This window comes from Notothenia rossii (genome assembly GCF_949606895.1).
Source record: "Notothenia rossii genome assembly, chromosome: 6".
Lineage (NCBI taxonomy): Eukaryota > Metazoa > Chordata > Actinopteri > Perciformes > Nototheniidae > Notothenia > Notothenia rossii.
The window spans coordinates 76,079,274-76,107,029 of NC_136909.1; the positions used below are offsets into that span (position 1 = coordinate 76,079,274).

General features: G+C 39.6%; 1 protein-coding gene and 1 long non-coding RNA gene across 3 annotated transcripts in view; one reads left to right on the forward strand and one right to left on the reverse strand.

Annotated features, from left to right (window-relative positions):
• LOC307044466 (cGMP-dependent protein kinase 1) overlaps positions 1-27,756 on the reverse strand; it is an 83,422-nt gene that overhangs the window by 34,348 nt on the left and 21,318 nt on the right. For both annotated transcript variants that reach the window (XM_079689734.1, XM_079689733.1), the window contains exon 3: positions 22,345-22,458. In XM_079689734.1, the coding sequence (XP_079545860.1) occupies positions 22,345-22,458 (114 nt within the window). The remainder of the gene's footprint in view (positions 1-22,344; positions 22,459-27,756) is intronic.
• On the forward strand, positions 10,685-12,466 carry LOC307044482. Its single transcript, XR_013809647.1, has 2 exons — positions 10,685-11,640; positions 11,734-12,466. It is a non-coding gene; the product is annotated as an uncharacterized lncRNA (long non-coding RNA).

Here is a 27,756-nt window from a genome sequence, read left to right on the forward strand (position 1 = left end):
TTGCAAAAATCGTTTCAGTGCAACACACATAGGCAGTGACGACATATTTGATGTGCGTCAAACTTGTAGCACACATGTCTTTATGCAGACAGAGGATGCATTTTTTTATCCAGGATGATTCAGTGAGCAAATGTGATACAAAATTGCTCCTTTAGTAGAAAATATACTCCCATTGATGCTGCCAAGTGGCCTCTTGACTTGCATCATCTCGTGGTGCACCGGTGTGTGGGCGTACAGAGAGAGAGTAATCAAGGTGTTTTGATGGTGTATTATGAAGCAGGTGTGTCCACTTTATTGACATTACATCTTAAATATGACATTTTGATAGTCCTTTCAAACAATGACTGGTGTCTGTATGTGCATATAGAGTGTAATTGGTATACATGTATAAAACGAATGTTGCTACTTAAATTAAAATCGCTTTTATCTCAATGCACACCCTGCTGACTATTGTTTAACACCTGTTTTCTCTCAGCCCCTGAAAGCTCCTCTCAATTGAATGTAATCCCACCTCAGAGTAAAGGATGGCTATGAATAGCGTCGCTGCCCACAGCCAAGCAAGTTATCATTATCATGTATCCGTGCTCTCCTTTCCTCCCCTCTCCTTGTAGTGAATGTAATCCCTCACCCTTCAAATGTTCCCAATTATTTGCAACAAAAGATCAATGTTGTTCCCTGTATATACTTCCATGGCTGGGCAACTAGCACATGTAGCACGCCAAAAGAGTGTTTAAGCATGAGGAAACAATACTTTAATGTTGTCACGATCATACCAATAAAGCTATTTGAATTTGGAAGATAATATAAATATGGATGTCACCCCAGGATAAAATAGTACAAGCCATCACTCATTTGTATGGCTCAGTCATCATTTATTGTTACTGAATTTCCGCCTATGAGAATTATGCAAATGCTGTGTGTTTGTGTGTTCTTATAATCATATTTTGGCTCATTACATGATATAAATATAGGATGATCTAGACATTTCCTCTCTGTATTCTTGTCATGACAGTGTACATGTGGAGAGCGTGTTTTTTTTTTGAAACATCCAAACGTTGTGCTTTTCTGTGACAGTAATCTTGATTTTTGTTGTGAGTGCCATACATTTTAATGGGGTTTGAAATGACTCAAAACAGTCTACGTCTGGCCCACGATGATTCAGCCGAAGTATGAAGCTTCTGCCATTTGCTCAGCAGATCCACCATTCCTTCCAAAAGCACCGGGGGGCTACATGAAAGTGGTACTTAAATAAAGATTAGACTTAGGTTTCCAGCAATGAAGTGTGCAGGGAAAGTAGTACACTGTCATGATAAGAAATACATTTAGCTAGTGACCTATAATACTATTAACACGGTTTAATGCTCAACGTACATCACTTTGTACTGATCATTTGACAGAAAATATGTTTTAAAATAAGCTCCCCTTCTCACCATGTTCATCCATCTAAAGAAGCATTTATTTATAGCATGTATTTACTTCCTACTGACATGCCTTTAGTTACATTATAATACATTATCTCAGAACAATATTTTTGACACAATACTGTATATCACTCACAGCAAAGTTGGGATTCCTGTTCATCCTCCTCTCCCACTTTCACAACACAAACCTAGGAAATATTAATCAACATATGTCATTGGTGCCATGCTGGTTATTAGAATGTGCTCAACTGTGAATTATCATTCAATTTAACACTTGTAGATGATTAACCTCGGGTTACACAGCGCCGAGAAAAGGTGTGGTGTCTCTGAACAAATTAGTGGCAGCACCAAGCATAAGAATTCTCAGCCTGGAATAATATTTTATGTTAAGTTGAGGGCATTTGAATTGGTTTCCTCGTCACTTTAAACATTTCTCTTAGTCAAATCTTTTGAGTTGCCTCGACCTAAAATGTCTTAATTTCTGTCATTAACACTTTTTTTCCTAAACTCCCCATTCTTTTGAACCATATTATTATCTCTGACCCACACACACACACACACACACACACACACACACACACACACACACACACACACACACACACACACACACACACACACACACACACACACACACACACACACACACACACACACACACACAAAAACACATATTCACGTGTATTCTACTCCTTTGAGGCCTCCCGCAAGGCTCGTTTTGGAAAGCGCTAAAAGAGCGATGTTGTCAGTGCTGCAGGAGTGGAAGAGTGTAATCTTCTTCCCCCCCCTAAGTCATCATTAAAATCAGCCAAGTCTGATTACATCTGGATTAGCTCTTTAGAGCGTGAGAAATCAGGACAGGTCATTTACGCCAGTGTCACAGACCCTAGAGGCAAAAGGAAAAGGAACTATCTTCATAATTATGGATCTAATTATTACTAATATATTTGAGGCTTAAAGCTACACTTGGTTACTTTTATTGAAGAATAATGTTGTGTCATATTTCCAGAGACTCGCACTATATCCTGGGAGTAGTGCATGAGACAGATAATCTGTGCTCCTAATGTTAATTGCAATTTTCCGGCACCCCCGAAGGAAAACAACCACTCAAAGCGAAGAAGTGTTTTAAGCATTGCTCGTGAACTCTGATCAAGCTATCAACTTAGGCGATGCCAATCAAATATGCATGAAGATTCTGTTACTGCATCAGCCCAAACACATTATACATGTAGTGAATTGCTTAGCTGTAAAAAAAACAAAATTGGTGTACAGTGCTTTGATTTGGCTTGACTGTTTTCAACATGGCGCAAAGTTCACAGTCTGTCTTATTTTAAGCTAAACAGAACTCTATTCATATTCAAACAAAGCTGCCTTGTGTTGACAGTTTGGAGTTCAAGAGCAGTAATTGCGCTAGCTAGAGGCTCCCGTTTGTGATTTGTTTTCATTCAGCGTGGGGTTGTCTTGCAAATGCCATAAGATGCACTTGGGAATTTATTCAAAGATAGCTGAAGCTTTAAAGAACATAAGACTGTGTAGTAAATACAGATACACTGATCCAAGTATTTCAAATTCCCACGCCTAAGAACTTTTGATTATGATGATTTGTTGTTATCCCAATCAATGCATTTATTTTGTCATGATGGGAGCTTTTGCTCTCTATGACAGGCTCCACATCTCAGTGACTCCTAACATAGAAAACCGTCTGGCTTAATCAGATGTATTCTTTTGCTGCCAGTTCTACCAATGTTCACCCCATCGTGTGGGAGTCAGTGGAGTCTGCGGACTTGCAGCAGCAGCTGCTTGAGAAATATTGAGCTGACCGTCATGCCACGACCAGCCCTCCACCCACGTTACAGAGCTCAGAGGGAAGCCCATCTTTTTTTGAGAATAAAAGGTCTCTGCTGGTATATTGGGTTTTATTCTATTTCGTCTGTGGTAATTGTTGGGAAAATACTGAATGTTCCTTCTATATCAGAGTAGCACATGATAATAGAGGCCCTACGTAGCTGTGTACGTAGCCGGATGTATGACTACATGGATGACGCTCATGAGACACTGTGTTGAAGTTATGATAGTTATGTTCCTAAAATTGGCCAGATGACACAGCCCCTAGAGCAGGGGTGTCAAACTCAAATACACAGTGGGCCAAAATAAAAAAAATCGGTACTCGTCGAGGGCCGGACTAGTTCAATGTTTATTGCAAAACTTATTGAAATTAATTTATTGCACATATTAAACCTGGAACTAACAAAGCTTAAATTATTGCAAAATCACATTAAACATTAAATAATCAGTTGCATTCATTTCTTATGGCTCTATCTGAAGCTTTTCCGGAGTCATTTCTTATGATTATATTTTTCCACTGGCCGACAACAGCTTCAAAAAAACTATTTCCCGCAACAGCGGTAATTAAAGTTTCAAAGTCTCAAAGATGCTACAACTACTGTCACAAACTGGATGAATGTGAAGTATTTTGTTAAAGGAGGATGAAAGCGTAATTAAGGAGCACTATAGAGTGACTGATGGTTATTGGACTCAGGATTCCTTCATTTGGATTCCCGCTGTATGAAGAAATTAAAGGACGACGCAAGCGGAAACAATTCACAAAGGGATTAAACTGTTTAAAACACATGCTCAAAGTAAACCGGATTTTGCCGATGTGTTTATGTGGATTCAAAAGTCGTAAATAATCTACAAAATGGAGGAGACCGATCTGATCGGAGCAACTGTGACATCCAACTGAAACCGGCATGGACAATGACTATGTTTTAAAAATGCGCTTATCCAGACAAGCCTGGTTTGGATACTTTACGGGCAGAAGAAACATTTCTATTAAAGAAAGAATTATACATTGCTGTCTTTTTATGCCTTTAATACTAACTTGAATTTGTATTCAAATTAATTAATCAATTATTTGTTATATGTTATTGTAATGTAGAGACAAGGCTTTTAGTGACAATCATGTATTGCGTTACAATTACATAAAAAAAAAATAAAAAAAGTCTAAATATGATATTTGGCCTCAAATCATCTGAGGCCTGGCGCCCCCCCCTGCGATCTTTGGCGTCACTGTCATGTTATATTGCTTACACAGGCCTTAGCTAATCTTAACTAATGTCAGAATACTGCTTTGAACCAATATTCAAACAGTAACCAACTCCCTCTCTTGTATAAGCATCTGAAGGGCACTGTTCTGGGAACTATTTGTCCCATGCAGCCCTGTGTGTGATGACTACTTCCATTCTTGCAAGGATATAAATAAATGTATCCTGATATTGAAGACCAAGCCGGTGACGAGTTATATTTTTCTAACAGTAATATAAAAACAGTTTAATTTAAAATCCATCCATGTCCAACAATGTCATCGTTGAAATGGAAAAGACACTGGGGGTGTGGAAGTCATAATATTTAAATGCATGAATCTGACACTGAGCACTGACGGGATCCTCTCCATTTTGTGTCGGAAGCCACCTGTCAGAGGCTGATTGAATAGAAGTGTTCCTAAAAGCGTGCTTTTAGCTCTTATCTGTCCTAGAGAGGACAAAAGAATGTTCCACTCATCTCTGTAACATTAACAAACCTCCCTTCCAACACTTATTCATCAATTATTGCCAATATTGTTTGGAGGTTTCTCATAAACATGCACACGTTAAGTAGATTGTAGTTTTAGTGTCCGTTTAAATAAGCTTCTAATTTATCTCTTAAGTTAGCACTGTGATAGCAGATATGCTAATGTTCTTTATCTAAAAACCAATCATGTAAAATTGTCCAGTAATCTTATGGATACCAAAACAATATTATTAAAAAAACGAATTCAGTTGACCCCCTTTTACTTTGGAATAGCATCTACTTAAGTCATAATGAGTGGCGAGATGGGTTGAGCTGTCTATATTGATAATCAGTCACGATGGGTACCATTGTCACTACAAAAGGATAATTTGCCATTAAGCTATTTAAAATAAAAACTGTTGTTACTTGAAAATCACCGTGACACTGGTGTCACATGCACTTTAAATGTTCTGGAAAGTTCCTCATACAGCTTTAGCCTTTATTTTGATCTCAAAGTCCCTAAGTGACACACACTGAACGTCATGGTCCAGGTCATTTGATTTTGTGTTCCCATAACGACATGTCCAAGATGTCCATGTGCCAGACTAACACATTTGACAGAACTAGCTACATTTTGTTGCTAAATGTATAATTCAAGCCATTTAAGAATTAAAATGCTTACATAATATGTCCTTTATTACATTTAACCTGTTGTGGAAACATTTCTTGATCAAATGTATATGAAACAAATGAGACAACATCGCTGTGATACTGATGTCACATCGGGACCAGATCGGGACTTTAACCCTAAACTTTCACAGTAAACCCAAAGTGACATATATGCACAATTAGAAATATGATTATGATCTGTTCAGTTAATTTAGCTGATTCAATTATATTTAGTTAATATATTCTATATTCTTCAATTAAAAGAATGTTCAAAAAAAAATGTTCCAAATTTGTTATAGTTAAGTTATAAAGAAGAGTTATTTTACCATTAAAGCCCAATGTGACATATATGTCACATTTCAGATATTTGACACTAAGGGGGGTTTTTTGTCAGAAATGTGTTCTAGGTGGTCTATTTAGTTAAATTATGTTCCCCTTAATTTTCCCAAAAGTAAAAATTGGTCGGGTTCTTATGGGTTAAGTTGTAGACAGAGTAGAGGAAATATGTAAACAGGAAATATTTGCTCAATACCACAGCCAACACATACTTTTTAATAATGATGTAGTTGGGACATTTTTCAGTGGATATATATTTTACAAGGATAAGTGCGATCCAATTTCATGAGTCATGATTAATGGACTTGAGTAGTACTGACACGCATCACTGACAGAGGGTCTTACGGTGCAGAGTAAAAAGATCTTAAACCTCTAATGGATGGGAGAAGCTGGCGAACACTTTACCTTTGCAGGCAAGTGTTATAATTATGGGGGTAAAGGAGTGAGATGGCAGAACAATACAATGCCAAGGGTTAGGGTAACGGTGATATCTCAATGGTGTAATACCATGTTCTTTCACATTTTCATTTCTCTCACAAGTCTAGCAACAGAAAAAGTGAAAGGAGGAGGGGGTCAAGGGAAAAAGTAAAATGTCTCACTGTGGAGCGACAAGAAAAGAGAAATGAAATGAGCAAAAAAACAGTGTGTTATATCAAAGAAAAACAGAACCTCTGTTAACATGTTGTTCTTTTTAAAAGTCACTAATGATCCTAGTTTAAAACAGCTTCTGGACCGAACAGTTATCTCTTCTTTTTAACAGCAATTCAATTGTAGTGTCATGGTTGACGTACTGCTACTTGAGCTAATGATGTCGATGATAAGGGAAACTGCTCCTATTTAAGGGAACATGACCACTGCAGCATGTAAATTGAATATTATAAATAGCTAGAGATACATCCTAATAGTGTGTTGTCCTCATCAATGTATACAATCAACCAGAAAGTATTTGCCTCAGAGGAAATCAGTTAAAATAACCTGATAACTTTCGGTCTGCCCGGCTGTAGAAAATCAAATGGAGGAAATGAAGAGTGTTTGCTTTTCATCAGAAAGTAGGTTATTTTTAGTCCCTGGCCCAGGTTGTATGAGATGACACATTTCCCTATATAGCCGTTTCTGTGGACGACTCAAACTGCATACTGAAATCTGTCAAATTATTGATACCTGATTTGCTGAGAACACCAAATATCAGCCAGATTTAGTCATGTTATATCTTTACTCAATGCCTTAATGTATAAAAGGAGTATGTACACTAAAATGAGATAAAACCTAGTATTTTCTAGAAGAAGAAATCATTTGTTGCATCATTTTTGCTTTCTGTCAGTCGAAGTGTGTGTGTGTGTGTGTGTGTGTGTGTGTGTGTGTGTGTGTGTGTGTGTGTGTGTGTGTGTGTGTGTGTGTGTGTGTGTGTGTGTGTGTGTGTGTGTGTGTGTGTGTGTGTGTGTGTGTGTGTGTGTGTGTGTGTGTGTGTGTGTGTGTGTGTGTGTGTGTGTGTGTGTGTGTGTGTGTGTGTGTGTGTGTGGGGGTGTGTGTGGGGGTGTGTGTGTGTGGGGGTGTGTGTGTGTGTCTGCATGCCAGCGTGAGTTTGCATATTATTTGTATATGTGCCACTCTTGTTCATTTGTGTTTTTTGAGACGGTAATTATTCCGTCAAGAGGCCTCTTTACTCCGCAGGTGTCCTACAGTCAGCTCCGTTTTTATGGAATATGAATCATTCTAGAGGAAAAATATGTATAATCATGCGAACATTAATCAAACCCATGAGTGACTGAGAGATAACAAATGTCTTTCTCTGTTCAGGCAACTTGAGTGGAAGAAACAATTCTGAAATGTTTTGAATATTATAACATCTTTATATGTGTATTAACAACTTGAAGAGCACCCAAGAGCCTTTTAACATTTGTCCTAATGATGTGCACACCGGCTCCAACGTATTGGTCAACAAAGTGTGAGTACTTTTCCTCCAGCAGTTACTTTCAGTTTAACAGTCTGTTGCTAGTAGCAACCAAACCAAGAGCAAGAAAATATGGACAAGTTTCTTTTTACCCTCTGAATGCACTTTTTTGACCAGTATTTGTACTTTCTTAATACCATTTGGTGGTTTTTTACTTTGTAACAGTATCACATTTTTATATTGTGATTTTTCATGTGCAACTTTGTTTCGAAAGACATGTTATGCCACCAGAATTAGGTTTTCATTAGGGCTGTGCAATTAATCGTATTTTAATCACAATTACAATTTTGGCTTGCCACAATTACGAAAACAACATAATCGAAAAAAACGATTATTTTGCTTTGCTAGGTTGTGACACTGCAACATATTTGATCTAATTTATTTTAGTCTAATTTGTTTGTATTTATCATATTTATATATGTTTAGTAGCTTGTTGAAGTGAGCACCAACATATTTGTTGATCTTGTTTATTGGAATTCATTATCTTTGATATTATTTATTTAAATGTAAATAGAAATGTATCATTTATTTTATTTATTTTTGTATTAGTTTTTCAGTTTAATTATACGTTCAGGGTAATCAACAGTTAAAAAGATATTGTTCAAATTATTATTTGTTTTAAAGTTCAATAAATGGATGTTTTCAAAGTCAATGAATAGTCGTATTTAATAATTGTGATATCAATTATTGGCCAAAATAGAGTTTTCATCATCAAAAATAGCGAACATTTTTGTTGAACGTCTCTGTAAAAGGTGTAATCTTAAGAGCCAATCTGAGTGACAACATATTTAAATATTTTCCCTGTAAAATCTGCTCTTATAATACATCATCCTCTAGCAACTAGAGCATATCAAATGTATTTTATAATTATTATGTCACGTGTGACTTCTGCATTACGCTAGCTTTCTGTGTGTTTGTGCCTCTTACTGGGGGCCGGACAGTCCTTGTACATTTTGACAGTTTGTCTAATGGCTTATGTCCTGTCTAGAAGGGGTGAAGAAACCACTCGCGTTTTCAATTCGTCCTCCCGCCGACAGGAGACTCTGCAAAACATAAAGTCAAAACTGAAAAAAAGTCAAATGGCCCCTTCGTTCAAATTAAATTGAACAAATGATGGTAATATAAATTAAAACCAATATCACAAAGCTTATTCACTATCATCCACTTCCCTTGGGGCATGAAATTAAGCTTGGTTCTGGGAGGATGGAGGTCAGCAAATATGAATTTCATTGCCTCTCAGAAAGCAACTCTAATTGTATTTGCAGGTTATCAAACATCAGGTCCTCTTCACTGCCTCTGACCGATACTGCAGACAACACTTGCTAGATGAAACTGACTAAATCAAGTGGGACAGAAAATATAATAATGTATTGCAAGAAGAAGTGTCTAGAACTATTCGAATAATATTAGCATTCAACAAATTCAAAATAATATATACAACCAGCACTGTACTTACCTCCTTTAACCCTGCCTTTGCACTCACTGCCAGACACACAACCTGTTCTGCTGATTTTGTTTAGTATTTTCCTCCCCATCCAAGTAAGAAACAACATTCATCTTGCAAGAAAGGTCAATCGCACCTTCTCTCTCAGATTTGCTCAATATTAGTGAGTATTGCATTTTAGGGAACAACAACATGGCAACACCTATCTGATCCCTGCACTGGGAAAAGTCTTACTAAATTCCACTTTGGCAACAAGCATTCTGTTTCACACTAATTTACTTTGGCTCTCAGGGCTTCTGTTACGGATCCTGCCTTCTACCTGATCATTAATCTGTCTGAGTGTTTGCAGCTGTGTGTGTTCTATGTAAATGAGCTGTGCGGTTGCCCTCATGTCATTGGCTACCATCTCCTGGTCCGCCCCTGAGGATTGTGATTGGAGCACGCCGTGCCCGACGCACTCCAATCGCAGCGCCCAGCCGGCTCACACCTGCTGGAGAGTACTACAAAGCTTGGGGACAATGATCACTCTGGAGGCTCTGTTGTGGGAACAGACGCCGCTCGCTTCGTTTGGGTACTAAATCTGTAAACGGTGCTTAACTTGTACGAGATTAGCTTTGCTTTGGTTAGAGTAGCATCAATTGGATTGTTCTTTGGTAACGCTGTGTTTGTTCAGTTCCGTTATTAGTTTGTACCACTTTTAAAGTGAGGTTTTGTTTCATTTCTTATTTGGTGTAATAGTGTATGCAACTAGACTCCTTTTTAGAGCCCTCCTTTTGTTGGGTATTTATCTACCTGTGCCATTTCGGCCTTCTTTGTTTGTTACAGGCGGCTTGCCTGCCATTTTGTTTACTTTGCAGTAAAAAATAAACCACTTATAATTATACCAATATGGTTGTGTTGCTTCCCTCTGAATCCCCTAGCTCAGAAGGGAACGTAATACATGGGGGCTCGTCCGGGATATTAACATAATTCCTGGGGTTATAGGGTTTTTTTTTTCATAGCTAGAAACAATTTGGTGGACTTTGTAAGCAGTTCACCTGAGTAAGGCAACTTTTGATTTGGAGTCGTTTTTGGTCTGTCCTTCTCATGAGCAGTTAGTTCAGTGCCGTAGAGACGACTTGTATGAGATAGCGCAACATTTCGGTCTCCCAGTGGCAAAACAATTATTAAAAAAAGAGTTAAAGGCTGGTGGTGGATGAGTTGGTGGAAAGGGGTTTTCTGGTGCTGCCTGCACAAGCTGAGCTCACTGTGCTAAATGTCCGTGCTAAAGGAGAGGGTAGTGACAGCGAGGGGAGCGAGCAGTGTAAAGCGCCGCCTCGCTATAGTCCACCGTCTCCTGGTAGTCCTGATTCCCGGGAAGGGAGTAAACTGAAGGTCCGTCTCGCCCGTCTCCAGCTGGAGGCGGCGGATAAAGAGCGGAGCAGGCAGACACAGTTACAGCTAGAGGTGCGGAAACTAGAAATTGAGGCAGATGAGGAAGTCCGGATCCGGATGCGTCAGCTGGAGCTAGACTCCCAACTGCGCGCATCCGGTGCTTTTGACTCTGCCGGAAGAAACTTGCTATTTCCACCTCCTCCACCTGCCTTTGACGTGAGTAGAAACAATTAGTTAGTGCCAACCTTCTGTGAGACTGAGGTGGATGTTTATTTTGGTGCCTTCGAGCGCATTGCTACAGCGTTGCGTTGGCCGGCTGAAGTTTGGGCTCTGATGGTAACGTGCAAATTACATGGAAAAGCTCAGGAAGAAGTTGCGGCTCTCACGTTAGAGGACAGCCTGCAGTATGACTCAGTGAAGCTTGCCATCCTCAGAGTGTATGAGTTAGTCCCTGAAGCTTACCGGCAAAAGTTTAGACACCATAGGAAGGGTCCTAATCAAACTCACGCCGCGTTTGCCAGAGAAAAGGGAATGTTTTTTGCTAAATGGGTTATGTCATTATTCTGCTCTAAGGGAATTGATCATGTTGGAGAAGTTTAAAAAATGTTTGCCTGAGCACATTGTTGTTTACTTAAATGAGCAAAAAGTAAATACCCTCTCTGCTGCTGCTGTGTTAGCCGATGAGTATGTGTTAACGCATAAATCTGTGTTTTCCCCTGTCTTTACTGACAGATCCCGCCGTGTGTTAGTCGCACCACCTACTGAACCGTTGAGTGTGTATAATGTAACCAGAGAGGAGAGAGAGTGCTTTTACTGTCACAAACCTGGACATGTCATTGCCAACTGCGCAGCTCTGAAGCGTAAAGAACAGCGGCAGAATATGTCCCCGCCAAACGGTATTGGCCTGATCACCCATACACATGCACAGGTGAGTAAAAGTGTTTCTGATGTCCCATTGTCTGATCCTGTGATTGTATCGGTGCTTCCAGATAAAGCTGTGTCTGAGGAGAAGCCACAAATGGTGGCTCCCCCTCGTGAGGATGTCATGTGACGTCGTGGGACGTCTGTGTTACGGTTGCTGTTTCTGCCTGCTCGTTAACCTGTCTGGGATTGTTTGCAGCTGTGTGTGTGATTATGTAAATGAGCTGTGTGGTTGCCCCAACGTCATTGGCTGCCCATCCTCTGGTCCGCCTCTGAAGATGGTGTTTGGATTGACGTCATCCAATCGCCGCGCACACCTGCTGGGGAGGAGTACAAAGGCCGCGGACTATCACCACTCTGGAGGCTCTGTTGAGTGAACAGACGCCTCTCGCTATTTGCTCTTCGTTCTGGGGGTTAACTTGTGTGGACCGTGTTATTGTGATTAGCAGTATTGTTGTGATTAGATGTGCTTAGATTAGTTTGATTAGATATGCTTAGATTAGTTTAGTATTGTTTACTGTTGTCCTAGCTGTGTTTTCTTACAGCCTTCCTTTGCTAGTTGTACCACTTTTACAGTGAGGTTGTTTCCTTCTTTATTTAGTGTGAGTATTTAGTTACCCTGTATGCGTTTAGACTCACTTTTTAGAGTCCTCCCTTAGTTTGGTTGCCCATTTAAACTTGCACCCTTGTGGCCTCTATTGTTTGTTATTTAAACCGGTGTTTGTGGCAATTTGTTTGTTTCAGGCTGCTTGCCTGCCATTTTGTTCACCTGTTGTGCATTAAAACAACTTATAACTTTTACCAATCCCATTCTGGTTGTTTTGATTCCCCTAGCTCAGAAGGGAACGTCATTTACAGATTTCCTTTTCCATAGATGCATCATTATGTTCATATGATCGATAAAACCATATAACAGGTGTGAGTCATATGCTTACTTGTTATATTTGTGGAGGATTAGTTTGGCAGGCATCATCTTCCAGTGATCAATGTCAGTTTCTGAGACCCCATATGCACTTGTCATCTCAAGTGTCTTAAAGCCAGATCAAATCCATGTAAGATTTTTGCCCATTCCATTTGCACTTATCTGTTAGACCGTTAGAAGATCAATTGAAATACATTCTTCCCACTAATTTTAACTCCATTTTTAAAGGATGGTGGTAATACACCTGCAACTGTTTGGTAACCGCCACAAACACCAGCATACAAATAACTTCTGCACAGTTAGCGATAAGAGCTAGCTGACTAATAACTAAGCCAATTTATTCTGACAAGCATAGAAGAATAACGAGTGGGAGAAAAGTTCCACCGTCCCCTCAGGCTCACTACTCTTATACTGGGGTTACACTTAGACAGATACATTTACACCTTCTAAAAATCTGGGCTAGAATGCGTCTCTAGGTGGTTTGAGCAACCCCCCCCTATTTACGTTCTATTTAATCTGCCTCAAACACATTTGGTGTAAATGGAGTATAACACCAGAAAATAACAGTGTAAAACAGGTAAGAACTAAATAATCCTCCAGCACAGTGCGCTGTCCTCAGTTACCCCGAAATTCCCCCAGAGCAAGAAGCATGTTCATATTATGAGACGTCTTGCCACTTGAGACTAACAGCCTAAACAGGAAAAGCAGTTTAAAGCCACACCTGCAGGGCTGTTTTATGACTGACGCACTGACTGTATCGCTTCTGTTTGAGTCTCCGGCTGTCTTAACCTTTCATGCTGTGTAGAGCCCCAGCAGAGCGTCTAGCTCCGGGCTTACACCTGCGCCTCAGCTGAGAATAAGGAAAACGGCAGCAGCAGGGCCCATAGTCCAGACACACACATACCAAACACACACACACACAGGGAAAACCTTTAACACACAGACTCATGAACTCATACCTTTTTTTGAATTAAGTAAGCCACATGCAAAGCTCAAAATACAGGCAGTAACAACCCTAACTTCAAAAAGCTGGGAGGGGGCTTCCCTGCCACCATCACCATTTTACAATCTCTTTCTGCACTCTGGCAACAGTGTTACCATGGCAGCCTTGGAAACAGAAGATGTTTCCCCGCTCCGTCCCACTGGAATTCTATCTTCCAACGCCATTCTTTCTGTCTCTTTCCCTCTATCCTCGTTTCTGCATTTTTCTTCACTTATCCAATGAAAGCCTTCGTCCTACGGCACTACGGCAGTATAGTTCTCCCGGATATGCACACACCAGCACGAGGTGATGGGAAGAGAACGAGTGTGCCTCAACTTTTGCCTCAAAATATCTGGACATCATTACTGCCATGTCAGTCACAGCAAATGAGATGCCAATGTATGAGCTTTGTTTTTCTAGCAGCCATCAGTAATTGCTTTTGCTTTCTGCAGTGCAGTTTCAGATATATTTGTCATCTCTGTTGTTCTGTGTTTAATTGCTCGTTTGAATTCTGATGTGTTACGCCACTTTGCTGCTTCCCTCAGTTTTTACATTTGCATGTTTATCTTTTGATGCATTTGCATTTACATACTTTTTCCCTGTTCTCGTTGCGCCTCCAATGGTGCTACGGTTGGAACACACACAATAGCAGTAGATGGTGGCTCCATGTTTCTTAAGGGTGCACTCACTAGCTGTCCTGATTCTAAGGGCCCTTATCTCCAACCCTTCACGGGCCTGGCCACGCCTAATGATGGTGCTCGGGTGCACACGCCACCACCCTTTGTTTACACCTAGAGTAGAACATGTTGGTTCTCTTAAAAGCTGCAGTTCTTTTATACCTCCTCAGTATATATTACATACTGCTTATAATATAAATGCACATGTTTTCTATGAGGCCGCCTGTCTATTTACTCAACAGTTCAATGTGAACCCTCTTCAGCAAATGGGTCGTTTCTCTCAAGTCGAATTGGACTAGATAAAACAGTTTTAAGTTTTTTGTTTTGTTAAAGAAAGCTTAAATCTCAGGTGCCATTCAACAATGCTTATAAATATGTAAAAGTAAAAAAAGGGATAAAATATACCGCATATTTAAAAGAATATGGCCAACAGAAAGTGATAGATGAATAAACTGTAAGGGAAGGTATAAAAGTGGCACAAATGTTATATTAAGATGATCCGAGTACCATATTTCTAATTGTTCATATATTAAAAGATATCTTGATGAATGACAGCCTTGTTGTTATAGATAAGTCCTTTATGATGAGGTATTAGATTGAATAGTGTTATTGTTTTGATACTCAGCTGAATTTATAGGTCACTGACACATTTGAAGAACAAAGGTAAAGTGCTCACACCGTTCAAAAAACACATCATGCTTTTTATTTGGACTGTGCTTTTACATTCTCCTCTCATTTTATTTTGAACACACTGAAAATAAATAATTGTAAAAAACGTTGTTTAGTTATTCTCCCCTGGTTGGTTGGTATTCTGTACCCGTGCCAACATGAGAGTTGTGTCAAAGAGGGAGAGGAAGCCAAGACCATTACAGATGTTGTGGAAGAAATGCAGGATTTCATGTTACAGATATGAAATGTATTATCAAGTGCAAAAATAATCCTTTTGTCTGCTTTTCCTTGTGATGAAAGTTCAAGAGTAAGAGACTCAGAGGACACACTGACAGTCTTAAAATCTACATATTGTAGTATTCAAACACAACAGCCTCTAGCCAAAGCTGCTATTCTCCTGCAGTCATAATGTTGAACTTGGTGCCTGGTTCTCAGAGGAGTCCAACCTGTAACTCCTCTCGCTCTGCCAAAACAAGATTCATTCCTCGTGGACAGGGTGAATCCTGAGACTTACCAGACTTTGTCTAATACACACACACACACTCACACATTTACACACGCTTACATGCACATATCCCTGCCTCAGATTGATTAGAAAGACGACTGGTTGTGCACTCCCGAGCGGAAGGAAGGGGTTTTTAAACAGCTGAGCTATCACTGTCACACGGGCCTTTCTTAGAAATCTCCAGAACAATGCTTCTGCTCTGGCTTCATTTTCTCTCTGTGATACCACGGTATACAGCGCTTTTCTTTTTGTAACGTATGTGTGATTACTGATGCCCACGCATTGGCCCTGTGCTAGCTGTCAGCTGTCATGCTTTATCTATGAAGCATGCTGAGGTGAAAGTCAGTTTCACCTCTGAGACTGCACCTGAAATATAAGCTACCGCACGTTAATCATGAAGTATTTAATTATACATGTCTGTGCTGTCTGCAAGGGTTTGAGGTGCTTCCAGAAGCATTCAGTAGCTCAGCCTCAGAGGAGTGAATTCACCCTGATGTGTAGGAAAGACATAGACAATAGGAAAAACACATTGGCCTTGTACTCTTTGCAGAAAGTCTTTTAGAGCTCTACTGTATATATAGTCAATGGCACATGTTGTTAAGTCTTAACATACACGCTCATGAAGATGAAGAGCCGTAAATCTTCCGAACAGACTCGGGGCTTGGACGGCCGCCAACTATGTTCATTTTCCTTTTTATCTTAAATCCACATTAGCAGGGGGAAAGAGAGTATAAATGTCAAATAAAGGGATTTATTGAGAAATTAAATGTCGACTTGCGATAATTATGATAGCCTGTCTTTTCATGGATATGGATTGGTTGGCATTAGAAATGTAAAGATACATTGCAAGATGGTTAAACCGCAATGCAAATTAGATTTTCTTTAAACAGCAGAACTTCTTCTTCTTCGTTACTTCCTATATCAATATGTTTTCACTTGGTCAAGTTGGAATTTGTACTAATGCCCCTCAGAATGGTAAAAGCTGGAGGATTCAGTCATTTACATTTTTGTATTGACTCCTTTGTAGACTTGGTGACTAGTTTTCATATTTTCCCGAAACACTATGGTCTTACTGCAAGGTGTCCCAACTGAGGCGTTCTATCGTATTCTTTAGGAATAACTGCGGTACATATATCGTAATGTATAGGAAACACTTATTGCTGGTATAATGAAGTGAACATTCACATTTTTATTGTCTTTCAATGTTCCATTATAGGATGTTTAAATCTGGATAGCAGGACTTTGCGAGCAAGACTACTTTGACATTTAAATGGGCCCAGTTTGCCCCCAAGAGCGAACTCTTAAACTCATGCTTTGCAAACGTTTTTTCTAATCCTTCCTCTGAACACCAAGTTTATTTTTTATCTAGACCCCCTTTTAGTATTTCCCGCCATACTCTTGGTTTCTTCTTGTTCCCCATGTTCTCTCACATATGGTAATCTCACTGCCATAATGGGAGACAAAAGTTAAACACTCCATCTTCAGTTAGAAAAAAACACAACTTAAACAATTAGTAGTTCCCTCCAGGATGACGACCATAATACTATAATTCACTAATGACTCTGATCGTTCAGAATATATAGAAAACAAACTCATTTTGACTTCTTTGGTGGGCAAACCAACAAGTTTGTTCATAATGATAAATGAAATGGCTCTCAGTTTGTGATTTATACTTTCCAATTGTCAATTTAATACAACCATTTTCATTACAATGCTTGTTTCTCCACTACCTGCAGACCGTGAGAACTGCTCTGTATGTGTGTTTGTTTGAGGGATTGAGTGGCAATACTGACAGAAAGTGAGACAAATGTGCTTCTAATGGCAAATACCCATCCATACACTAGAGTGGTAAATAGGATTTCCTTTCAAATGCATGCTGCCCTCCACCTCTGGAGATCTTGACATCCCTTTATATGCTTCTTAACATGAATCCTTTCATTGTTTTTATTTGAAAACCTTATCACATGTAAAAACATTCAGGTGTGCATATGATTCCAACTAAGGCCCCGTCCACACGGAGACGAAACGGATTTCGAACCGAAATCGATTTCCAAAAAGTCTTCCGTCCACACGGAATCGGCTCAAGAAACGTGTCCGTCCACACGAAACCGCTCGAAACCACTGGAGACGCTGTAGTACATATGCCGGGCCTTTAAGTGGCGCTGTACTTCCGCCACAAAATACAAAAAAAGCAGCGAATAAGACCCCCCGGACATGTGCATAAGGCATAAACAAACGAACAAGGTAATAAAAGGTCAAATCTGTATCATGGTCAGTAGCGTCTGGAGCACGAACGCAACCCTGTGATCCGCTATTGTTGTTAGCGAAACGCATCAGCAATGACGCGGGGGGGAGCAGGAGAGGTGGGGAGAGGCGGGGCTATGAACGTATATAGGGCATATACAGAGCTGCAAGCGTTTAGTTTCCAGACTTACCCACTTTGAGAGCCATTTTCAAAGTGTATCGGTTTCGGGCTCCGAAGCCGCGGCTCCGATTCGGCTTCGTGTGGACGAACTTTCTATACGATAAAGAACTTTAGCGGACACAACTGAAATCGTGGCCTAAGAGCACAGCTGAGTTTCTGTCCTGACATTCGAGACTGATTTTTCGTATTCTGAATTAAATCTCATTAAAAAAAAATAGAAATACTTTGGATTTGGTTACAAGCTGTTGGAAAGAACTAGATCTTTCTGTGAAAGGTCTATCTATAGGGCTTAATATTTAATAAGGAACAGAAACAGAATCGGCTTGACATTCAGTAAGTTCAGAACAAGTGAGGGCTTGTTGACAAGTTTAAATGAAACCATGTAGCTGACACGGTCAAGTTGACTCCTGTTGGATGTTGATTAGGTGTTAAAATGAATTATTGAATCGATTGACATTTGCTTCGGTTATTTACTTTTTCAAACAAAAATGCAAAACAACGTTTACAGGTAGTTATGACATTGTGAGGATTTGCTGCTTTTCCTTCTTTTATATCATTTTAAATTGAAAATCTTTGTGTTTTTGACAATTGCTTTTACAAAAGAAAGCAATTAAAGAAATCACACTGAGCTGAAGAAAATTGCTGCGAAGGTTCCTGTTTCTTGATGTATCAAACAATTACTTAATTAACAATGGATGGATAATAATTCAAACAAATAATTGCAAGTTGTCTAAAAAACCTTTTTTCCCAGTGACTATTACGTTTGTAACTACATGCTAGGGTCCACAACTTGAAGTGGTCATTTTCAAGAAATAGATGGAGCCAAAGCAACAATATTGTTTTGTTGATGGTTTCCTATATTGTCATGTGGCGCAGTGATGCTTACTGCTGTCACCTGCTGTGCAGCTTTATGCCAGGCTGAATTGCTTTCTGTTATGCTGTCCAAGCCTTCTTGAAGCAGTGAGATTTGATGCAATAAAATAACTTATTTTAGCAGCCACCGTATTTCTCTCTTCTTTCTCAAATAAATACCCATTTTGTCCTTTTTCCCTCAATTTGCTGTCACTGCTGTCCTGTATGTATCACCTCTCTCTTTTATCTCTCACTCTTTCTTCCTCTCTTCTCTTTATCCAGCATCTTCTGGGTCGTTGTGATGTGAAAGGAATGTGATATGGATTTGATTGCAAGGGGAACATCTAAATCGAAGGCAACATTTTTCTCTCAGGCTGCACAGGAGTTTGTTCGTTATTTGCTGGCAGAGCCATCCCCCAAATGTGTCCATAGCTCTACACTTAAGTGTCTGTATCCTGGAACTTAACACAACATATTGACTGAGGGAGCTTGTTGGGGACACTCCGCAGGCTGGGTGTAAGTGCTGCTCGAAACTCTCCAGCCAGGGCAAACTTACTCTAAAGCATCTATTCCTCCTGGGAAAGTCCAAGCAAGTGCTCACACATGAAACCACCTGAAGGCTGAAAAGGACTGGGTTGATGGTAAACGAAATCCCTGTCAGTCTATCCAGGTATTTACATGGAAATGCAAGAATTAATACAAACTCAACCAATCCTCCAGTTATTATAGCATTACATTTTGCTCTTGTCCCTGCAATACATATGCCTCAGATTAATTTATTGGAATAATACTTACACAAGTTCCTTCAAAAGAAGGGGTTCAATACACATGTTTTAAACAGTCCAGAAATGAAACCTTTAAAATAGACTAAGTGTATTATTTATTTGTTTTGCCAAGCGTTTTTATTATGGCTTTTTTGCTCGTTAGACGTTGTACCATAAATTATAGATTCTGCTCATGCCATTAGCACCAACCTTATCCAAAAACATGTTTTTCATCCTTTTCAGGCGATCACTGTTCCATATCCCTGTGGTTTGATAAACAATTCGCAGAGAATAGAATTTAAGTCTGGAATGCTTAATCTATCACATTCTAACTGATGTTGTTGTTGTCAAAGTTATTTTATCCCTTTGTTGTAAGTGCAGATTGATTTGGAAAACCAGCAGACAGACACAGTGCTCGCAGTGATGAATTTTCAAAATCAAGCTAGTTTCTAGTCAGTGATTTTCATAATGGGCTCAAAAAAGCAGAAAGCACATCATGCCTGCAAGATGGAAAAGACAATCAAAACTCTGTGGGATGCTTTGGAAATGTTTTTCAATGGCCTCGCTCAAATATGCTGTATCACTGTTAGGGTGCTTAAGGACTAAAAGCGTCTGAAACAGAACTGTTCAAGCTAATGTTACTGTCAATGGAACAAAAGATGCACACTGCAGCACAATTGAAACAAACAAACACTGCTAATGTTATCATTATGTCAGCTGCCTAAACCCTCTGCGGTGGAAAGGCCTTCAGTGTTTCCTGCTTGGTTTGACTGTATTCAAATCATAACAGCAAACCATTTCTCTAAATGAATTATTGCTCGTAATTGTTTCAAGGAGTTTTCTTATTAGACAAATGACTAATAATCTTTCACGGATAGCAATAATGTCATTATATTTTGAGTCACATTTGTAGTTAAAGGATGGAGATGGCATTCTGTCCACATTAGCAGGTTAATCATCTTAATTCTACTGTAATTGTTCATGCTAAGACTTAGGAGACCATGAGATGGAAATTGAAATTACACACTGGTTATGGCTATCATGCTACAGGGTTCCACAGATCAATTTCAATGTGTTGATTGGAAGCTGAACCCCCATGCGTTTCAATGGGAGGCCGTCACTTCTGATATCCTGTGGCTTATCCTTAACTATTTAGAGACATGCATTAAACCATCCACCCTCTGAGACTCTGCCTGTGACCCCGTTAGACTGTAAACACACTTCAGCCAATGTAGACAGTTACATCATTTGTTCCATGCTGAGTTTTTTTTATTAGCCAGCCACCTCTCCCGCAAAGCGCTGCCGCACATTCGCCAATGGGCTGGTGGCAGGCGAAAGAATATACAAAATAAAAAAGACAAGACACTCTGTCGTCTGTAAGGAAGGGGGATATTTTATCCCAGAAGAGTTGGCTCAATTCCCTGTGTGGGAACCTGTTGCCATAGCAACGGGAGCTGGGGGTTTACGTCAGGTAGGGTCAGTGGTAGAAGATCATGGGACTAGAAAGGGGTCAGAAGGAGAGTGCAACCTCGCTGACACCGTCATCAACCTCAGCTTCCTCCACACTCCAACTCACGCCTCCTTGCCCTCAAATAAAGGCCAGAGGGACCACTCCCCCCCCCCCCCCCCCTGCCCTTCAAGCCTGCATTCATACCGGGGTCACACGCAAAAAATCAACTAGTGTGGGATTGTATACAGGTCAAGTGGCTTTATGCTCTTCGCTTGGACACATGCCGATTTTCATTTATTTCAATTTGCACGCCTTCAACCACCAGACCTTATCTTATTTCCCTTTTTTATTTATTTATTATCCCGTCTTAAGACACATTTCCAGCTTTTTCCCATTTCCTGCCTTACATAAACACACATTTTTTCTTCCTGACACACTTGCTTCCAACACACTAGGTCTCAAATGTGCGTAGTCCTCCATCTGTCCAGTACTTTCTCAGTCTCCTCTTCTAATTCTATTAGACTGACTATTCAAATTGCCAGTCTAACAAACCACACACTCTTCCAGTGTGCATCCTTTATAGCAGGAGCTTTGGCTCATGAAAGAGTAAGACCTTGAAATTCAGATCTCAGGGGGAGTTTCCAAAACACTTGGGATGCACAAAGAATATCGGCAAATATTGAGAAATGTAAATGATGAGATATTATTCCTGGAAACCAATGATACAAACGTGCTTTTCATTGACGCAACATCGACACTCTCTATTAGAGCAGGTGGTGGTATGCACCTTTTTAAGTTTACTAGCTTTCCGCCAATTAAAACGGAGTAGAAGAAGAACAAGATTGAAACAAGTTGTCGCTTGGGCGTGGACGTTAATCAAAATTCTTAGAGTTGGACCACAGAATATAGATTTGTGTAGTTAAATAAAATAAACAAATTCACATTTTAAGAGTAGGAACTGTTTTTTAGTGTTGCTGTCAAGAGCTATGGATTATTATTTCACCCATCTTTGATCACAAGGTCTCACTACTCTTTCTTTATCTCAGGTGTAAACAAACCACAGGGTATACACTTCTTTTTTTAAATATGAATCCATTATCTTAATGGTATTTGTCATGAGAAGCAGGTCATTTTGGGTTATCAATATCGGCTGAAAGAAATCCATATGGTGCATGCCTAGAAAACACAGAGAGGCTAGTGTTGGTGTTTCATCACGAGGAACAATGCTATCTGTGCTAAAGTGCGACTGTGTCATCCGTCTCTCTGAGTCAACGTACGACTGATCTTACTGGCAGAAAGACCCCTTATCGTCCATACCAGGGGAACAGTTTTCACTTGTGTGTGTGTGAGAACAGGTGGCATTATCTGTCACCTGGGCAACATGTGAACATTTAACACTGATGGGATCACTGTGGATTTTTTTCCAGACTCACTTTTGACCGTGGCCGTCCTGGTGCAGTTGTAGAGAATAGCCAGCTCTCCAAACACCTTCCCGGGTCCCATGGTGCACAGCTTCATGCTCTCCTTCGTCACCTCCACCTTCCCGTCTGAAACATGCAAAGAAATAAAGGTACACCATTAAGCATAATTGTATTCAAATGTTACCATTCATTTGCCCGCCTGATTACCCAAGTGTGTGTGTCCTCTGCTACATTCATTAAGTGTGGCAAACAAAGTTTCAGTGTTAAAATGGATTGGATGATAGGTGTCTGAGGGCTTATGCCCCTTGACTCACTGGGCTGGGAAAAAATAAGATTGTTTTGCAATGTGGAGTTTCCAAGGGTTACTAGCCTCCTTCCAACCATGTGCGGGGCCCTGTTAAAGAAAAGCAGCAATGTGACATATAAAGCTTTAAACTCCCTAACTCACAGACACCATATGGTATGCCTTAAGATAAGGGCTGGTAGCTTCAAACATTCTTAAAAAAAAAAGTGTTTTCAAATATTATTCCATTGGTAAGGATTAAAATAGTCACCATTGAGATATGTTTTCAAAGTAGACATACAGTACATGTGCCTTAAAAAACATCACCTAGCATTTCTGGCTCATAAAGACCAAACATCTTTCAATAATAATTCACTTCTTTTGATCCTATTATTCTAACATATTCCAATAACAACAGTAGGTATTAGCACAAGTGAGTACTGTGGCGAAAGCATAGCAGAGAAAAGGAAATTAAATCCTCTTCAAACCACTTATCGTTGCTCTGCTTGTCAATGTTGGATACATGCAAATTATTGTATGTGTGTTTCACGGATGAAGAAGCTTGTTAGCACTATAACCAGGATCAAATTGATTTCCATCTCCTAATATCTTCCAGATTTTTCACATTGTGGTTTGCTTAACAAGCTTCTTATTCTTTTGTTACATCACATTATGCTCCTGATCCATACGAGCATTAACGAAACACACACATAGGTGTCTGTACAACGCCTTTGTACATTACTTATGTACATCCCATAGAAGCAAAATTCCAGTTGAAACATATGAAGCTCTTGAGATTGGCTGTTTCGTTTAAGAAAGCTTTATCAAGAATGTGTACTTTCTTCAAAAATCAGCATTCCAGCACGACCATACCTATGATTCACAGAGAGCCAAAAGCCAAAGGAAACAGATGACGTCAGATCCAGGATACTGATGAAATACGGCCAGATGATAACAGCATGCAAGCGATGCTCAGAGGAAACTGTTTGACAAGTTATCTTATTAGAGAGGGGTCGTGAACTCTTTGACAAAATAGCCTCCAAAACACGTAAGAACTAATTATTTTCTACACTTGGAACTCCTGCACCTTTTCCGCCTTGTTTGACAATACATCATCCGTTAACACCGAGCTTGAAGCTTCCACGTAGAGAATATATTCAGCTCTTACAGCGTTTCCTCATCTAACTTCTACCTCAGTGCAGTTTTCCCTGCATATGTTTGACAGCCTTTTTACCCGTCTGGGCTTCCTGCAGAGCTCCCTATCTATTCCGTGGAATGGAAAAACGTTCAGGAGTTAAACAATGCATTGCTTGTGCATCTTTATTTTCAGCTTTTTTCCCCTCACACAAGCTCTCTTGATTGGTTTAAAGCAAACACAATAAATGTCTTCCATATCTCTCACCCAAATAATCAGCAGACGACTCATTTCAGGAACTTGTTGAGTCTGAATCTGCATCAGTAACTATGCTAAACTCAGTTCTCTATTGCAGTTTCACATATTTCTCATTCTATTATGACTTTCACCCTAACAAGCTTCTATTTCTCGCTCTCTTGAGCATAACATACAACTTCCTCTACATCTCAGGACTTGTCAGGAAAGAGCAAACCCCTGTTGCTTTTTAATAAGAACACCTGTAAAATGTTCTGTGAACTGAGTAAAGCTGAATTATCTGTCAATCTAGCCTTACAATTCTACGTCTACAAAGACTTTAATTATTGAACTCATTATGCTGCGAGCAGCGGTTGTGATGATGGTGTGGCTCATCATCTCTCAAAGCCAAATAGCCCTTATCAGAAACCATTAAACCTAGGTGTAATAGCTTGAAAACAACCCAGTGTGTATAGAGTTCATGTTGATCTCTGAGTAGTAAAGACTGCCTAGCACTAATTGAAAACAATATTTGAAGTGCATATTGAACAAAATGAGCATAGCAAACCTCTTTGGGAAAGAGTAGCAACATGAACTTTAAAGAAAAAGAAACAAAAAAAGTGGCCGCAGTGACAAACAGATACAAATAGATATATAATAAATATATTTCTGTATCAATATAGATAATATCTGCCCTATTCAAAAGGACACAAGGCAACCATCTTCATTTACTGCAATGAAAGGCCTTCTGAGATTTAATAACAGCGCTGTGTGGTGATGGTGAATGGGTTCATGTAAGGACAAAGAAAACCACACATCAGCTAGCAAAAACTTTACCCCCAACTATGGACGAAGCTAATTTCCTGTGGTTGTCCAGGTGATTAATCCCTGACAGAGGTGAGCAGTTGGAGCCCAGCTGCTGTTTGGGATGACTTGGGCTATGAGGGAATTGCTAGGAAATTAACTAAGCACATTTCTATTTATTGGATTCCAACCAATGGTCTTTTTTATAAAACTTTCATCCAGAAGTTCTTATGAACTGACGCCATCACATTGTCCAGCTCATTTCCTGTTTTTGTTCCCAATATGTCTTGGCTTTAATACTTATTACAGTAGCTCCACGTTCTCTGGTAATTCATCTCTGCTTACATATGCACGCAAAATTCAAATGTTATTCAAAATACTAAAGGTAAATTAGCAAACACATTAATGAGGAACTGCTAATACATTCCAAATAGATGCAATATGGCATGTATAATGTTAACTGCCATTAAGGCTTTTCCCTGTCAGTGTCTCGCAGCAGGTTTGTGCCCCTGAGGCAGTGTAGATGTGTTAATGGCTTATCATCTGAATGCACACAGCCATTCGCTCTTCATTACAGGGCACTGGGACAGACCTCGAAGCAGACTTCCCTCTGGCTCAAGATCAGATATGATTCTGGCTGCATTTCAAATCAATAGGCCGCGTACTTTTGGGTTGCCGTTATCTCACACTCGGGCTGAAGACATATAAAACAGATTAAAAAACGACGCGAATGTGCCCCTACTAACCCTTAAACAGGGGTTATTTTATATAATCCTCTGTGATGTGGAAGATATCTAACTAAATAAAAAGTTATTTATATCTCTCTCTCTAAACCTTATGGCTACAATTACCCGGTTAGATTAGCGATAGAGGAATTCTTTAATGAGTCTACTCAACTTTGGCTTTGTAAGCTGCATGTGACACAAGCTTCTCCCAAAAAAATGTGGATAAAAGGACATTTGTTGATTTCCACATGGAGTCTTGGCCATTACTGAGGCCATTATGCTGTGTCTATAAATAAAGTGGAGTTTTAGGGGTCAGGCACAGGATACTGCTTAATTCTCCCTCCTCTTCTTTCATCGATAGTTTATGTTTGTCAAGCAGCACAAAATGCATATAAAGAAACAGGATGTGTGGGAAGCTCAAGATCCCTAAAGGATAACACGTAACCACCATCCCATCTTTATAGGCCTTGTGCTTCCGGTGCTGCTCATTGGTCTGATTTCCCGATTAAGTGCCTATCTGTGAGAGCATCACACTGATAGTAAATCAAGCTGAGCATGGTTGCATCATGCTCCCACTGACAAAAGAAAAGGGTATCATTAGCACTGGAGGTTTCTGGTGGAACACAGCTAGAGTTGGCACTTTGCTAAAGTGACTTCAGGTTGGCAATGATATGTCTGTCACCTCCTGTCTGATTCTTGGAGGAAAAGGCCACGGGAGAAACGAGACTGAAGCTGAAAGCTCTTTTTGTCGAGCGTGGGATCTATGCATAGGGGACGGAAATGGATTCAGAAATGTCCAGGGTTTAAAAACGACCATCTGCCCTTTTATTGCTTTAATACAAAATATGTGGTTTGAAAGATATTATATATTGCAGCTCATTCAAGTTTGACAGCCTTCGACTTTGCATGTGCACTGAGCAGTTATTTGCGTTTTCACCTTGCTTTTCATAGAACACAATGTGACCTCTCAAAAACACTTCCAGCTAAACAAATATTCATAGCTGCCCAATCATGAAGAATGAGAGTCATGAATCAACCCTACAGGACATCAGAAAATGAAAATAAACTGAATAGATTACAGAATGAATGCAGCTTCTCTGCTTCACATACTCAGTTGAAAGCTCTTACAACAGCTGGACGTTAACATTTGAGGTTAATTAATGATTTATTTGTTTTAAATGACTTATTGGTCATTCATACTGATCACAGAACTGTGACCATGGTTCAATAATGAAGACAAGCTGTTCTGCAGCATTATTTTCCTTCCTGGTAAATACAAATAAAACCTAGAGTGTGAGAAAACAAGATGTAAGCCGAAGCCAGAAAGAAGAACAAAAACAAAGGGAGAGATTTAGACCTTTGCTATGTTATTAATCAATGAGGCTGGCTCAGAATGGGACAGGCTTGTATTAAGCCTAGAGTCTCTTGGTACTGAAATTGACAAACACTCAAGCTTGTTGCCTCAGAGAATCCCTAGGCGTATACAGTACGTACAGGAAAACAAGCATCAGAGTGATGCATGGAAAGCAGTGTGTGGTAGAGTTGGGAAATGCAAATTGTCCGTTATTGTCAGACAGTGAGTGCCTGTCTCCCAGCGATGTTCCGTATATTGCATTTCTGAATGATAGCAACCTCAGAGTGCAATGTAGCTTTGTAACGGCTAAATCTAATGCTGTTTACAACCTGTACCACACGCTGTAGGTGGCTGCTAGGAGCTGAACCGTATGTCTTAGTTTGGTTACATGTTAAGATTGTTCTTTATTGAATAAAGCTTAGAATATCTGTCGTCATATTTGTTGTTGTTGTTGGAAGGTTAAAAGCCAGCTCATATGGATTGGAGCAAGAATATTTCGTAAAATAAAAAATAATTCCTTGTAATGTTTAAATCTATAATTAATCAAAAACATTTTTACCTTCAGACAACTAATTCTACAAATATTCATATACTTACAATACAACTGTAGCTTAATCTTTATCTGGAACTGGAAATGCCAGCTTTTAAACAGAATGCATAGACTGGAAGAAAAAAGAATTCACAACTGAATGTCATAGAAATCACAAACAGCCTCCACACACTAACAAGTTTTATTATCCAGTCAAGGCCAACATACTATGATATTTGTATCTATATATATTGTGTTATACTGCGGATCATTAAGCCACAACTGGCTCTGTTTGGCTACGTGAAGATGTTGTTAGAGTGGGTGAATAGTAGCAGCCTGTAAACATAAACACAGTTTGAT